At 39.6% G+C, this 14,465-nt stretch overlaps 2 protein-coding genes across 3 annotated transcripts in view; both read right to left on the bottom strand.

The window, feature by feature from the left end:
* Positions 1-41: 41 nt before the first annotated feature.
* LOC135240216 (annexin A3-like) lies at positions 42-5,357 on the bottom strand. Of its 2 annotated transcripts, none has more exons than XM_064309606.1 (14): positions 5,251-5,357; positions 4,781-4,832; positions 4,590-4,637; positions 4,405-4,492; positions 3,478-3,572; positions 3,270-3,383; positions 2,902-2,992; positions 2,723-2,802; positions 2,530-2,586; positions 2,279-2,372; positions 2,095-2,190; positions 1,745-1,803; positions 1,409-1,531; positions 42-789 (listed from the first exon to the last, which is right to left on the bottom strand). In XM_064309606.1, the coding sequence occupies exons 2-14, from the start codon at positions 4,793-4,795 to the stop codon at positions 727-729; spliced, it is 1,023 nt and encodes a 340-aa protein (XP_064165676.1). In that variant the 5' UTR covers positions 4,796-4,832; positions 5,251-5,357; the 3' UTR covers positions 42-726. The 2 variants fall into 2 exon arrangements, with proteins under 2 accessions (XP_064165676.1, XP_064165674.1); XM_064309604.1 differs by having other exon boundaries at positions 4,781-4,850; positions 5,252-5,327.
* Positions 5,358-6,483: 1,126 nt separating this feature from the next.
* The window catches only part of LOC135239890 (extracellular matrix organizing protein FRAS1-like), an 82,599-nt gene continuing 74,617 nt past the window's right edge, over positions 6,484-14,465 (bottom strand). The window contains exons 56-67 of the mRNA XM_064308892.1: positions 14,019-14,294; positions 13,583-13,815; positions 12,903-13,063; positions 12,463-12,677; positions 11,543-11,693; positions 11,086-11,193; positions 10,649-10,808; positions 10,441-10,557; positions 9,854-10,020; positions 9,216-9,421; positions 8,725-8,871; positions 6,484-8,593 (exon numbers count right to left, since the gene is read on the bottom strand). Of these exons, the coding sequence (XP_064164962.1) occupies positions 8,051-8,593; positions 8,725-8,871; positions 9,216-9,421; positions 9,854-10,020; positions 10,441-10,557; positions 10,649-10,808; positions 11,086-11,193; positions 11,543-11,693; positions 12,463-12,677; positions 12,903-13,063; positions 13,583-13,815; positions 14,019-14,294 (2,484 nt within the window). The 3' untranslated portion in view covers positions 6,484-8,050. The remainder of the gene's footprint in view (positions 8,594-8,724; positions 8,872-9,215; positions 9,422-9,853; positions 10,021-10,440; positions 10,558-10,648; positions 10,809-11,085; positions 11,194-11,542; positions 11,694-12,462; positions 12,678-12,902; positions 13,064-13,582; positions 13,816-14,018; positions 14,295-14,465) is intronic.

Genomic DNA, 14,465 nt, shown 5'->3' with positions numbered 1-14,465 from the left:
AAAACTTAATATTGAAAAATGACAATTCATCAAACAAAACGTGAGACTTATACTGCTTTTATCTGTATACAGAGGGTTATCCTTGGAATATAAAATGAATGCACTCATTAATAAATCATTGTGAGACTGACTTCACATAACCTTAATGCTCAGTGAAGGATGAAGTGTAATGCTATACAATACATGCCTTATTACAAGCAACTTTCCATGGATATAGTCTTCAAACAGCATAGTGATATTACAAATCCTCTAGCTCTGCATAGGCATAATTTTCTTTGACAAAATTCAATTTGTTGGAGGTGGTCATGATTTATTTATGTTTAACCAAGACTGCCACCTGCTGTACATATGATTTAACAATTATATTCCTTTACTTCTTTAATCACAATTTACAATTAGTGGTTACTTGGTTTACATTTTTTTTTTCATTTATTTTATAACAATCAAATCAAAGTAAAAGAGCATAGATAATGTCTTAGAAAATCAGCCTGAAATTAATTCTTATAAATCTTTGCTAAATTCTAGCATACAAATATGGTAAAATAACATTTCAGTCAAAAGGTTTGGATAAGGAGTTGAAAATGATTTGTCTTGAAATAAAGGCAACTTGATAATGTTACTTTGATTTGTTGGGACAACAGCATTCACCCATTGCAACATTATCTCAATAAACGTGTCTTCATTTTTTTATTGAAAACGTTTTGTTTATGAATGCCAGTGGTTGGCTCAGGCGTCGTCTCCCCCACAGAGCTTCAGCAGAGTTGTACGAACGTCCCCAGAGGTTTCTGACTAAAATTCAAAACAAGATACAAAATAACTTTAATGTAATGCTACAAAATGTATAATACTTTGCAAATTACACCAAAGTTAGACCTAAACTAGCCAAAAATGGGCAAACTAATTTAAGTGACTAACGTTATTCAGCAACACATTATTGGACCGCATCAATTGTAATATCAATCATCATGTTAAACTCTTTTTACCATATCTGCATGAAATTAAGTCTGTCTTTTTGCTTGCATTACTTGTACCCCATGTGCCTAGTTTGTGCATGCTTATGATCATCACTCATTGACCTGCTCTGTCACTTTGGGAGAGCAGACAAGAACACATTCTCTTTCAAGACGTTATCTCAAACGTCTCCTTTTTACTCAGTACTCAGTCGGTTAAGCTCCAGACAGATGAGGACACTTCATGTCTAGCTTCTGCAGACATAATGCAGGCACCAAACTGACCAGAGGCTGTTTCTGCTGACTGATACATGTCTTTTCTACGGAATGAACTCAAGACAAACTACACTTATTGCAGTTTTAGCAGTTTGAAGGGAATGGCACCTTCATGACTTCTGTCCTTGGAGCAGTGAATGCATTGTTCCTGACTAAGCAGACCAAAAAGTGGGATTACTCACCTGAATGCTGGAGTGGAGCGAATAGCCAAACAGCTTTTTGTATTCAGCCCTGATGTCCAACATGTCAATCTCTGAGCGGCTGACCATTATTCTAATCAGAGTGGCCTCATCGGTTCCCGCTCCCTGTGAAGCACCAGTAATTCCAGTGGATTAGTATGCTGTGAGCCACAGCCCTGCTCCACAGGCTGAAAGCTGAACACGTGAGCAGGTTCACAGTTCGGGAGGAATTTCTCATATGGGTGGGAAGCATTACATCAATCACTAGCTTTGGATGTTTTCCTCAGACCTGAGAAATTTTAGTGCACACTAGAGTTTTGGCATGAGCATGGTTCTTACCTTCATGCTTTTGAAGAGCCTTTCAGCCATGTACGCTGGGACACTTTTAACACATTTTACTGGAAAAGGGACAATGTCAGTGTTTGTTTTTTGCCAGACATATTCCAGCCACTCCAGTAATAGAACATGCTGAGAGTGCACACATTACATGAGGAAGATTCTCATACTATTTCTGCACCTGAAACAAAGTTTTACAGTAAGAAAGCATTGTGATCCATATGGATCCTCATAAGGTTTAATGAGATACACATGCATTGACACATTGTTTCTCCCTAAATGTTTTGCATGTTCTAAGACTGCAGACAATAAATTCAGGAAAAAAGAACTTTTAAAAAACTGTAATAGCCTACCAATGGCCACCAGCAGATCCTCCAAATTTCCTGACATTTCACCCTCAATGCTCTGCTGAAGGGTTTTGCCACTTATGCTCTTGTACTCCACCAGTGCTGTGAGAAAGGAGCCAGGAGAATGTCAGTCAAAACATCAATAAGGCATAAACAGAGCAGGAACACACTGAACGGTTTTAGGATATACTTTGTCTCAGCTGAGGCACACTTCTGTGGCACAGGATGTCAATGAACTTGCTTTCATCTGTCCCCCACTTCTTCTCCCCAGCTTCATAGAGGGTCTACCACAGAGCAAACAATGGATCACAAAAAGAGACATAATTCTCCAATAGGCTATACTAGACACAATTGACCAAAGTTTAAAAAAGAAATTCAAACAAGTATGCTATTAGGTCACTGCCAAATTGATGTGGTACCGATGCCATGTATATCCTTCACCTTTGCATCCGTTTTGGCTTTCCCCATATCCACCTGTGTGCTCTCATCTCTCTTTCCCTTTAGCATCACGATATGAAGAAAAAGCAAAATGAGGGAAAAGAGCCTTGAACAGAAAGCAATGCAAACCGATTCACAAAAATCAACTATATAAACAACTGAATAATGTTCTATTTGTAAACATCTCATGACCTACTTCAGCCAAGATGAGTAAGGCCTTGGCAAAGTCCCCTGATACTTCTGACTTGATGCGATCAATCAATGGCTTACCAGTTTCTATGGAGAAAGAACAACAACCAGGTAACACAACAGTTAACATTACATAGTTGGTAAGTGGCTTGATAATTGTTTTAAAAAGTAAAAGAAAATTCTCACCTGCTAAATATGCATCAGAGAGGGCCTTAAGTTGTTTGTTAGATCTTGAGGCAAAAATTTCTATTAAAGTGCTTTCTGTTGTTCCAGCTCCCTGTTAGACCCACAAGAAATAGCCATCACATTTTAGTCAGGACAAAATTATCATTAATGTCTCATAACATAGTTTGTCCTTATCTGTGAGGAAAGATTTTAAGGAAGTGTATAAAATAAACCCGAAATGGAAATTAATATTAACATTCAGCCAACAGTAATACATGAAATTTAGAACTGGTAGAAAAGTCCATCTGAACTGACATAGAATTTTATCACACATCTAAATAGCAAAATTCAGGTATTTTTAAAAGTATTCTCATAGGAATGTACAGTACCTTTACAGCACCGAGAAATTCATGACAATCATAGGCTGCTGGGGGTGTCACAAGTGCAACCAACAGGTCTTCAAAATCACCATGGGTGTCTCCTTCTAGGTCATCAATGAGGTTCTACAATTAAAGTAAGAACATTCATTCCTAATCATGCACTACCTTGCATGATTCCAAATCTGATCACACAGATTTGGTACGAGAACTATATTACCTTCCCTGTTGCTTCGTGGTATGATTTACTGATGAGCTGGCGCTGGGCATTGCTTCTCTGGGTTAAAATATCGATCAGAGTCTTCTCAGTTGTGCCTTGGTGAGAAAAATGAATCCAAATTAATTTCTCCTATTGTGCTTCATATGTGTATATACCTGATATGTATATCACACTGTGAGAGAGTGTTCTGCCAATCTCATGACTCTTCATTGACCCATTCATTTCCATTTCACTTCTATTGGAAAAGCATAGAGTATATAGACTACATACAAAATAAACAGATGCTATTGGTGTTATGTTCTCCATGAATATTATTAACTACATGTGAGCACCTATACAGGTATACACACCTGTATGCATGTTCAATATACTAAACATAATTTATTTCAACGTGTTTATGCCAGTAAGTTACGTATGTTGCCTAGGAACAGGAGGGTGTTACATAAGGCACATAGCAGCAGAGATGGCAGATATGTCCTTTGCTCATTACAATTTAATACATTTAAATAAATGGCAGGATGTTCAAACGTATTCAGATATATTGTGTTATACATGTATGAAACACATACATTAACATGTATTTAAATATATTTTCAATATATGCATACAATGCCTCAACATTATTATATTTAAATATATGTAAATACATGTCATAAATATGCATACGTGGTAAGTTTTGAATATTTGAATATATTTTCACAATATATTTGAAGTACATTTACATATGACATATTTGAAATTATATGTAAAATATAAATACATACATTAAAATATGTGTAGTTCACACATATTTGGAAGCCTAACTTCTTATTATGTTATATTTCTTGATAATTCATTTAACATTGTACAGTAAATACCAGTGTTATGGGTGCAAAAAGACAATTAGCCTACTGCGTACAATAATTAAATGGTGGAGACACAGCTTACCAATGCCTTCAATGGCCTTCCGTATAGCCGCTGCATCTGCGCCTGCATTGAAGCCAGCGCTGTCTTTAATCGTCCCTCTGACATTAGACTAAAACAAAAGTAACAGAAAAGATTGCATATCAAAAGTATCACAAAATACGACGTCAGTGCAAAACCAATTAATTATCCTTTCAGTTTCAGTTTACCGTGGTTGTCAGCGAAGACGGGGAGTCAAGCAAGAGATCCAGTTCATCCTGAAAATCAGATTTATTTTTCACTGTAATGCATTCATTACAATATTACAACGTACCCTGTATGCAGAACTGTGGAAAATTTTCGGAATGGAAGAAAAATATGACACTAAATGTGCCAGGTCCTCAAATAAATAATTGCTTACCCATACAGTTGCCATTCTAACGGTGTGGTGAAGCTGATAAGGTAGTCCAATTCTGATAATTTGGGAAAACAGAGAATTGAGGTTATGAACACGAGTGTATTGTCAATCGATTTCTTTTATCTTTCTCTATATTTTAAGACTACCAAAAAAATTGCACATCGTCACTGCATTCTTTTAGTTACAGGATGTGTAGCTACTACCAGCGGACTTCAAAGTTAAATCACTGAAATATCCTGGCTAGTGAAAGCATTAGCCTGTGTTCTTAGCAAATAAAGTAGCAACGGGTATCCGCGATGAGTCAAGACTGAACCTCGCCCTTTGCAAATCTAAGCCTTGCTACACTCAGAAAAACGTAGATTCTCCACTAAATAGCTAAATTGTGTTTGGCAACTTTGTAAAATAAAATGTCAACAAAAACGTACTGTAAATGTATATAATGTAATGTCCTATACGTAGATTTTAGTTCTTACCCGAACTGGATTTAGCAAGTTTCCAACGTGCACCACACCTTCTGTAGAAGCTGGGTTGGAACACTCTTTCATAAGGAAATGATGTCAGTAACCTCCACGAAAGAGGAAAAGTGTATTGTGAACCGGTACGAGTCCATATCTGTTAAATTATTTATTTTAATTAGAAATTTAAGCATCTATATGTTGGTAAAACATATGTCATGTTAAGCTACATGTTTCGGTCCAAATAATAATTATAATTACAACCACAAAATATTTAGGTGAATATAGTAGAACGTCTTACAGCGGTTACTATCTATAATGCATGTCTACAGTATATATTAAAGTATGTGTGTGTGTGTGTGTGCTATCCACAGTTTTCCATATATCCGTAATACTGCATTTTAAGAGTCAGAAAATGTACTCTCTCTCTCTGTACCAAGACAAATTCCAAGAGGGCCTCCTTGTTAATCCCTTTGGCAGCCCCCCTACAGGTGAAACTAGAGGTTGCCTGTTGCCAGTATATCAAATGATTTCAATATGGAATCACATGCCACATTGTACGATGTGCAATTTATCTGAACAGTAGGAAGCCATATGGGCATAAATGATGCTGTAAAGATCTCCTGCCATTTCAAAAATGATTATTATTAACCCTTTAAGTTGCTCCGACCCGATTCGGTTTATTTGCATTTGCATGTGATATGCATTTGCAAGATTGTCTCAGGTCTGTATTAAAAGACCAAATTATTTTAATAATTCTTTCCTACTCTACGAAGACAATTAAATTATTTACTCACAAGACATTCCCAGCAACTTTGTGCAAGAAGCTCAATATGCTCAGTTCTAGTTGACTGCTGCTGAGGCCATAGTTAGCTGAAGTGTGTTCTGTTTTAATGGTGCAGACAGTGAAGAATTATATATTAGCATGCATGATCTGTAGCATTAATCCAACAATTCTTTGGCAGCAGTGCAAGTTTAAGTAATTTGAGGAACACCGATGTATGACTGGGATCGTTGTATTGTACTTCTGATGCTTATGAATGAGTCAAATTTTCCCAGACTGATTTAACATAAGCCTTCTGGGGATAGTATGAGGTATGTTACTGTCAACTTCAGCCACACCTTAGTGAAACTGTTGCAGCCTGCTTGCATGACAACTATTCTCTGAGATAGTGGCCCCGCACTTAGCAAACATTTAAAACTCTTACACTTTGTGCTTTATTCCTTAAAGAAGATCACATCAGTCATGGATTGGAAACCAAGTTACAATAGATACATTTTTATTTTAAAAAATAAGAATAATAAATTATACTTATATTTTTTAAAAATAAAAAAGCATGATAACCAGGCATTGTACTTATAGCAATGTTTCTGGAACTAAAGCACCACGTACAAACATACATACATATATACACACACACACACACACACACACACAGACAGACACACATATGAAATATAAAATGAAAATGCTGATTGTGGTTAAGTCATTCCAGCAGGAATTATATTGTTTACAGCAAGCACTGTGGAGACATAGAACTACACACTGTTAACGATAATTCAAAATACAGCATTGATTTGTCACTAGATACCACAGTACTCCCAGGACACTGATAAAGAGAATTCTTGAACTTTGAGAAGCTACAAATGTAACAATCAATTGATAACAATGCATGATATGAGGGTAGTACAATACCTTACACATTAGTACAGAATGAGGAGCAAGGTCCAGAAGCACAACATATACAGTTACTATTGTTACTCATACAGAGTTATAACCAGAAATACTTTGAGGTTGATCATCATTTAGGCATAAACTAGGACTATTGAGATAGCGGGATAAAGTGCACTGGCACTAAAACAAGCAAATACTCATCCTCTTAGAGTAGTTCAAATGTACAAACTCTTCCTCAGCCTATATCCTATAGGCATTCGGCAAACTGTACTATAGAGTCAAGGTGATAAAGCAAATGCATTCCACCATCATATATGTTTTCCTTTCAAAAATAAATCACTTTGGACTGTATACTTTGTATTTCCATTCATAAATGTGCAAGCCTATATATTTCAGACTTGTTAAACACAGTGACTTAGGTAGAGGGTATGTGTATGCCAAATTCATCATCAATACTGAAAATGTCTGGCTCATCAAGTAAGAGCACTTCAGCAGACAAGTTTCTCAAGTGCTTTTGTGCCGAATGCTTCGTTATGATGTTCAAAGTTGGGCATTTAAACACATAAAGGAGCAATGTGCTAAAAACCACCATACATGTTTCTTTCACAGTCAATGTAAAACAACACATTTGAATTATTCTGTAATCTCTGAAGCACTGATTTTCTGTAAGATCTTAAACATAAGGAATGACATCACATCATACAATGTAATGAGGTTTGAGTTGTAATCAAACTTTGATAATCCTTTGGACTTGGGAGGTAGCTTAAGTATGAAATTGATTATGTAGCATTGCCAGCCAGCATTTCACCTGTCCTTTTTGGATGTGACTGAGGACACAGCCTAAGAACTTGCAGTGTCCCTCACTCATTGAACAACTGACTCACTAATTAGGCAGTTCCCTCAATAACAATACATTACCACTAGATGGAAAGGCCAGAGAATAAGTACTTGCAGGCTTTCAGCAGTGCCTGTTCGGTTCTTCTTCATGATTGTATAAAAATACAATAACTTATTTGTACATGGCAAGTATCCATCCATCCATTATCTATACACGCTTATCCTGGGCAGGGCCGCGGGGGTTCTGGAGCCTATCCCAGTGTGTAAATGACAAGTAACAATAGAAAAAAGTACTCCCATCTTTGATCAAACCTCTGTGCCTTCACTGAAGTTGTTGTGGAGTTTGACCTCTAGGTTGACTTGTTTAACCTTGACCTTAGAGGCACGCTGGTTCATATTGAGGACGTTGACCTTTCGAACAGTGCAGTGCATGCTGCTGAAGTTTTTCTCCAGACACACCTCCACTTTCGTGTTTAGGGGGTACTCCTCCACCAGATAGGTGGGTGACCGCTTCTTCATCCTGCACTTCTTGAACAGAAAACACGTAGCCAGCAGGACAACTAGGACAACCACAAGAGCTGCAATGCCACCTCCAATGGATCCACCTGTATGTGGGTCAAAGGTCGCCTCAGACTCTACCTCCAGCTTCAGGGTCTTCATGTTGGTGCCATTCTTCACCTGGTCACCCTCATTGTCATAGATGAGAGACTCGTCCAGCACAAGCCGTTCTGTTCTGTCTGCTAGGTCCCTGTGGCTCCGTCTCGGCCAACGCTGGGTGCTTGGACCAGAGGTGAACTCTGGCCCTATCACATAGATCACCTGCAGATACCACTGATGTCCCGCCTCCACCTGTCAGATATGAAACATGAACAATGTCTTAAATCATTGGCCTCAGTTCAATTAATTGAATTGTTTGGTATGATTTGCATATGATTTGCAGTTCAGATTTAAACCTGTAAAAAGGAGTGATATTTACTTACCTTATAAAGGGCATCAACCTTCATGGTAAATCCATCGACTCCAGGCATCAGGGTCATAGGCTGTAGATCAGCATTGTCAGAAGCAAAGCTCGCTTCAAATGGAACATCATGGAAATACCTGTCACAGACTTCGGGTTGCTTTCGATCCTGCAGGAGAGACATTCAAACAGCATTTCATTCATTATTTCTGCAGAACGTTTACATATATTTTTTCTAAGATTGTATCGTAATATAGAGTAATGCCAATCAGGTAAGGAGACCAAATCACCAGGCTGATTGTCTTTGCAATACACAACCACCTTCCAAAACCGAAAGACGTGCATGTCAACTCAGAATTCCTAATTCAACAGTGACAACAGTACTGTACAATATACCATGTTTCGCAATCAGTGAACACCACCATTGGCACTTTACTGTGCAGTCATGAAAAGTGACCAAACCAGTTATCAGTTTCCATCTGTTTCAGACAGGTAACAGCATGTGAGCCATACCAGCAGCAGGAACCTGTGCCTGAGGTTCTTGTTGGGCTGAATGCAGCCGTACTGTGGGCCCTCGTTGTACAGGGTACCCGTGGGGTCAAAGAAGGGCACATAGCCATTCCTGCCAGTGCACAGGTACACCTTCTCCAGGTGGAGCTTGTAGGCTCTGTTTAGGTTCTGCTCCGGGTTCCACAGCACTCTGCCATACAGCGTTTGCCCTGCAGAAAAGAGGAACGGATATTTTAGGCTTTGACTAAAATAAGAAAATGCTAACAGCAGTCTGCCAAATAGACATAAACAGGTTTTTTTGCGTAAATGAATGTCAACTATCTTAAATGAGAATTAAATTCTGATTGAATCACTAAATAATAGATGAAAATATATGCTACATGTGAAATGCCAAGGCCTATTATGAATAGATATCCCTTCTGGGTAGGGGTGAGGTGCATGTACATAATTGAGACATGCAGGTTGATATACAGCACACTATGATCGGTTGAGGCATCCAGACGGCCTTCTTTCCAAAAAATGGCATGTCTCTTTTCTCATATTGACAATGAATTAAATACAGTACATGCTCAAAGACAAGGCAGATATCAGCTAGGGATGAGATAATCCTACTGTTTCCAAATATGGGACTGGAAATTTACCAATAGAGAAGGTTCCTTTGTAGTCCATCTCAGCCATTGACATGTGTGCTGAGACAGGGTCCAATAAGAAGGCCTTTTCATTGTTGCAGAGCTGAAACTCAGTGTTCAAGGAGTACACAACAGGAACTGGACGGTTTGTCTGCTGGAAAGCGATGGGAACCAGGAACCTGGAAAAGTGGGGCATAGAACAGCACTCCAATTACACTTTTGGATAAACTGGTCCATTGGTTTCTGGACCACTTCAAATAGATACGTATCAAATAGCTTGCAATTTGATACATTTTGTCAGCCAGTTTTTACAAGACCAGTTCAATAAAGTACAGGTTTTCCATACAAAATTTGAACGCATGATCCGCATGTTCAGAATTCACCACTCACACATGCATGCTCTAAACAATTACATTTTTCACACATGCAGCTTGCAGTAAAAGTGACATATTTGTAGAATATGTAGAGCCCTGGAAATGAGAACTATCCATCTCCAAAAAGACTAGAACCTTTCCTCCATAAAGTGTAACATTGGTGTAAACTCTCCTTGCACATAAAGGCTCATAAGTGCAATTTTTAAGGGGAGGAAGGTGACATACTTCTCTGGGGTATGTGCTGTGCAGGACAAGGGCTTGTCTCCTGGATTGATCCAGGGCTGGGCAGGCTGCACAGTGCAGGGCACCAGGAACACCGTATACTCCCCAGAGTAGTCCTTTCTGAAACACATGACATCACCATTTACACCACTGTGGACACCATGGCAGTGACAGAGACAGCAGCTCTGGGTGCTTCAGGACAACTGCGCACCTGCTGTAGGAGCTAGTAGCCTTCCACAGCTGGACAGGTGTGTCAAAGGTCGGTGCACTCCACAGCAGTTGCAGGTCAAATTCCATGCCTCCCAGGTGATCAGGAGCCACCAGGTGGGACTTGTGACCCGGAAGGGTATTATGGTCTGGGACAAACTGACCTGGAGCACAAACAATCAATCTCAATCCGTCAGGTAACACAGCATAAGAACAAAGGCAGGAGGTCTAGTAAACAAGGCATGTTGAAAGGCCCATTAAGTTGAAAAGCCCTTTCAGTTAATCTACAAAAAGAGAATGAGCAGAAAAGTAATCTCAATCAATCCAGTAACACAGCAGCAGATGTCAGAGTTGCAGATTGAAAAAAAGAAATCACGCATCACATTCATCAAAGCTGAATATTTCTCATATGACATTTACTGCACAGCTGCAGCATTTTACCTCTGAATTTGGCATGTGTTTTAAATTCAACCACCAGCCTCCCATCCTCTCTGATGTAGATTCTGCTGATTTGTAACCTAGCAGACAGCACACTGTCAGTCTGTATGCCTGCCAGACGGAAGTAAACAAGAGCATTGGCTTACAGAACATCCTGGCTTTCAATCAACTGGAAAACAGAGCAATTTGTATAATGGGATGGGCGTTATCCAAACTGAGGTTAACCCTTCAAGGTGTAAGATCACAAATAGGTGATTAGAATGTTCTTAACTGAACATTCTATTGCTGATGTGACAATCACAACTGGTAACTGGAACCAATGGAGTTCTAGAACAATTTTGAAAAAAAAAAACATTCCAAAAAGCCTGCTCTTCAAAGGGTTAATATAGGGAAACATAAACAAGGGCCAGAGTTCTATGCATTAAAATAATGTGTATTCCCTGAGTTTGCCAAGTCCCACCTGTCCTCCACAGCACGGTGTCATAGAAGAAGGAAAATTCCATCTCAGTGTGGTGCTCCAGTGATGCCCAACCACGGGGTGCAGTCACATATATATAAGACACGTAGAGTGGCACTTGCACAGTGAGGAAGGACTGCGCAGAGTCTCGCACCTGTCACAGAACATAATAACATCCGGGATTTGCATTATAGGAGGGCCTGTATACAAATGCCAGGTCTGTCTACCTTTGAGTTTACCAAAGCTTACCTGGCAGACAGTCATGACAACCAAAATAAATGTAAATCTACACAAAGCATCTGGTTAATTGAATCTTTAAAGTATGTCAATAAAACATTACAATATCCCATATGTACTTGAATTTACAGGTGCTTTCTTATATAAAAATGATTCTATTTCACCCAGCAACAGCTTGGAGAAGTGATTAAGGCACATAGGGCTGACAGGACTAAGTGCCATAACTTCCAAAAGTTCACAATTAAAAGTCTGTGTTATAGGGTTGCAGAACATACAGAAAATGTACATACCCAGCAAACATTTTCTGCTTAGCCATATGATCATTTTACAGAGTGCCCACCCTGTCCAGAAGCTTCATTTATTATGCCATAACTTCCAAAAGTTCACAATTAAAAGTCTGTGTTATAGGGGTGCAGAACATACAGAAAATGTACATACCCAGCAAACATTTTCTGCTTAGCCATATGATCATTTTACAGAGTGCCCACCCTGTCCAGAAGCTTCATTTATTATTTTTAAAATATACATTTACACATCTAGATATTTTCTCATTTCTGTATATTTGGCCAACAACGGTTCCAAGCTCACTTCCTTCACCTCTACACTGTTAACACAGACCATTGTCCTCAGGTGTAGCTGGGTTTGACATAGACATGCCAGCTGATGGGAAAGTATGAGAGGTGCACCTGGAAGTCAGCTGTGACAGACCCCCCGCAAACGTCAATGAGTTTGGTCATATCATAGTAGGCATCAAAGGTCCAGAGGCAGCTCTTCAGGTTGAGATGTTTATAGAGCTGGATGGTTCTGGGTTCCCTCACACCTGGGGTAAACTGGTATGGCCGGTCATACCCCGGGCCCAAGGAGAGACCGTCAAAGGGCACATCGTCCAGGAAGCCTGACTCTGAGACAGTAGTAGAGGAACATGGTCAGGGCAAAGTTCATCCATCTGGACTGGCTCACGGTCACCTTGCTTGTAATCAGGTGGCACAAACATGGTCAAGAAAACAATTAACATTTGGCATCCATTGACTGCACAACATTACAGGAATAAATTACTAAATCTTACATAAATGCAGCAGTATAAACTGCTGAAATGGGACAACTGGTCATTGACCTCTGCACTCACCAGAGATGCCCTGCAGGTCTTTGAGGGTGACCAGGTTAGAGCAGATATGCTGCTGCTGGTAGACAGACTCTGAAAGAAGGAAGTGCAGGTTCTGCAAGGGCATTGTGGACACCAGAGGAAGCATGCCATCCTGGTGAGGGATCTGCACTGAGATGTGGATCCTGCAAAGGAAATACAGGATCCATTAAGCTTAATTTTCATTCAGCAGACTCTGAAAGGACAACAGTGGTCTGTCAATGAGCAGGTGGCTCCTAACTACCCAGCTCTACTTGAACTCTGTAGTTAATTAACAAATGTATTCATTGAAATGTCAAGCAACACATTAAAACTCGTGCACAAGAGGGAAACATGTTTTTTTTTTTTCAGACACTCTCTGGAACTTTGCTTCCAACTAGCTGATTTAAAATGGGCCCAACACATATCTCTAGAGGGGGACATTTATTTCCAGTTATATTTATGTAAAATGTTTATATTGTATGCTCACTTCTATTAAACCAGTGACAAAAACAAATATAATTTGTGTATTGGACAACATAGAACTTTAATTTCTTATGCTACTTCTGGGCTCATCCCCTCTTTGGTTGACCAGTCAGTCTAAGTCTTGTATATCTGAGGTTTATACTATATAAATGACATGACTGAGGCAGATCATGTTATCTCCCCACCCTCCCCTTGATCACCTGTTTGGGTGCTCTTTGTGCTTCACATCCAGGTACTTGAGGGTGGCAGTGAAGGACTGTGCCTGGAAGCCACGGGTAGTTCCTGTGGCGATGGGGGTGTGGCAGATGGAGGCCTCTGAGCCAATGGTAACAGTGTTACTTCTCAGGGGAGGGCCCAGGTGGCCAGCTTTGTCTGGGGCTTGAGCCACACAACGCACATGGAATCGTCTACTGAAGTAGATGCTGTCCAACACCTGCAACATTTACGAACACACACACACGTGCGTGCAGACACGCAAACACACACACACAAAGATGTAAAGATTGCAGACATTTGGATAAGTCCAGAATCATTGCAGTAAAATATTTCACTGGAATTTCACTGGAATTATTACTGTAAGACAGGCACGGATTCACAGGTTATAACAGAATTTACCCAGTAGGGGTCTTTGCCTACCTTATGGTTGACCCTGGTGAAAGGGGTGATGTCTGTCAGCATCTCAAATGGGGATCTGGCACCACTGGTATCTGTGGGAGCTGCCACCTCCCAGCCGAAACGAACAGAGGACTGGTTAATGCCTGCCCCTTCACATCGTGCCCTCAGCATAGAGTATTTAGGGTAGTGGGGGTCACAGGGGGTCACACAGACCAGTGGGTAACCAGGAGAAGGGGACTTCTTACTTCCTTCGTTTGAAGCCTCTTCGACATAGTCATAATCAGACAAAGATACCACCTGTAAGTAGCACATTAAACGTTTCATTGATATGCACTTCTTATAATAAACATGAATTGGTTTAAATGCCTTATTAAAGCATTATTATCACTTTATTTAAAATAATTATACCATCACAGAGAATTATTTCCATCACAGAGAAATTATCTTCATCATAGAGAAAAGAAAATT

The sequence above is a fragment of the Anguilla rostrata genome, chromosome 14, assembly GCF_018555375.3.
Source record: "Anguilla rostrata isolate EN2019 chromosome 14, ASM1855537v3, whole genome shotgun sequence".
Taxonomy (NCBI): domain Eukaryota; kingdom Metazoa; phylum Chordata; class Actinopteri; order Anguilliformes; family Anguillidae; genus Anguilla; species Anguilla rostrata.
Note: the sequence above shows the minus strand (reverse complement) of the source record. Positions and strands in the feature narration are given on the sequence as shown.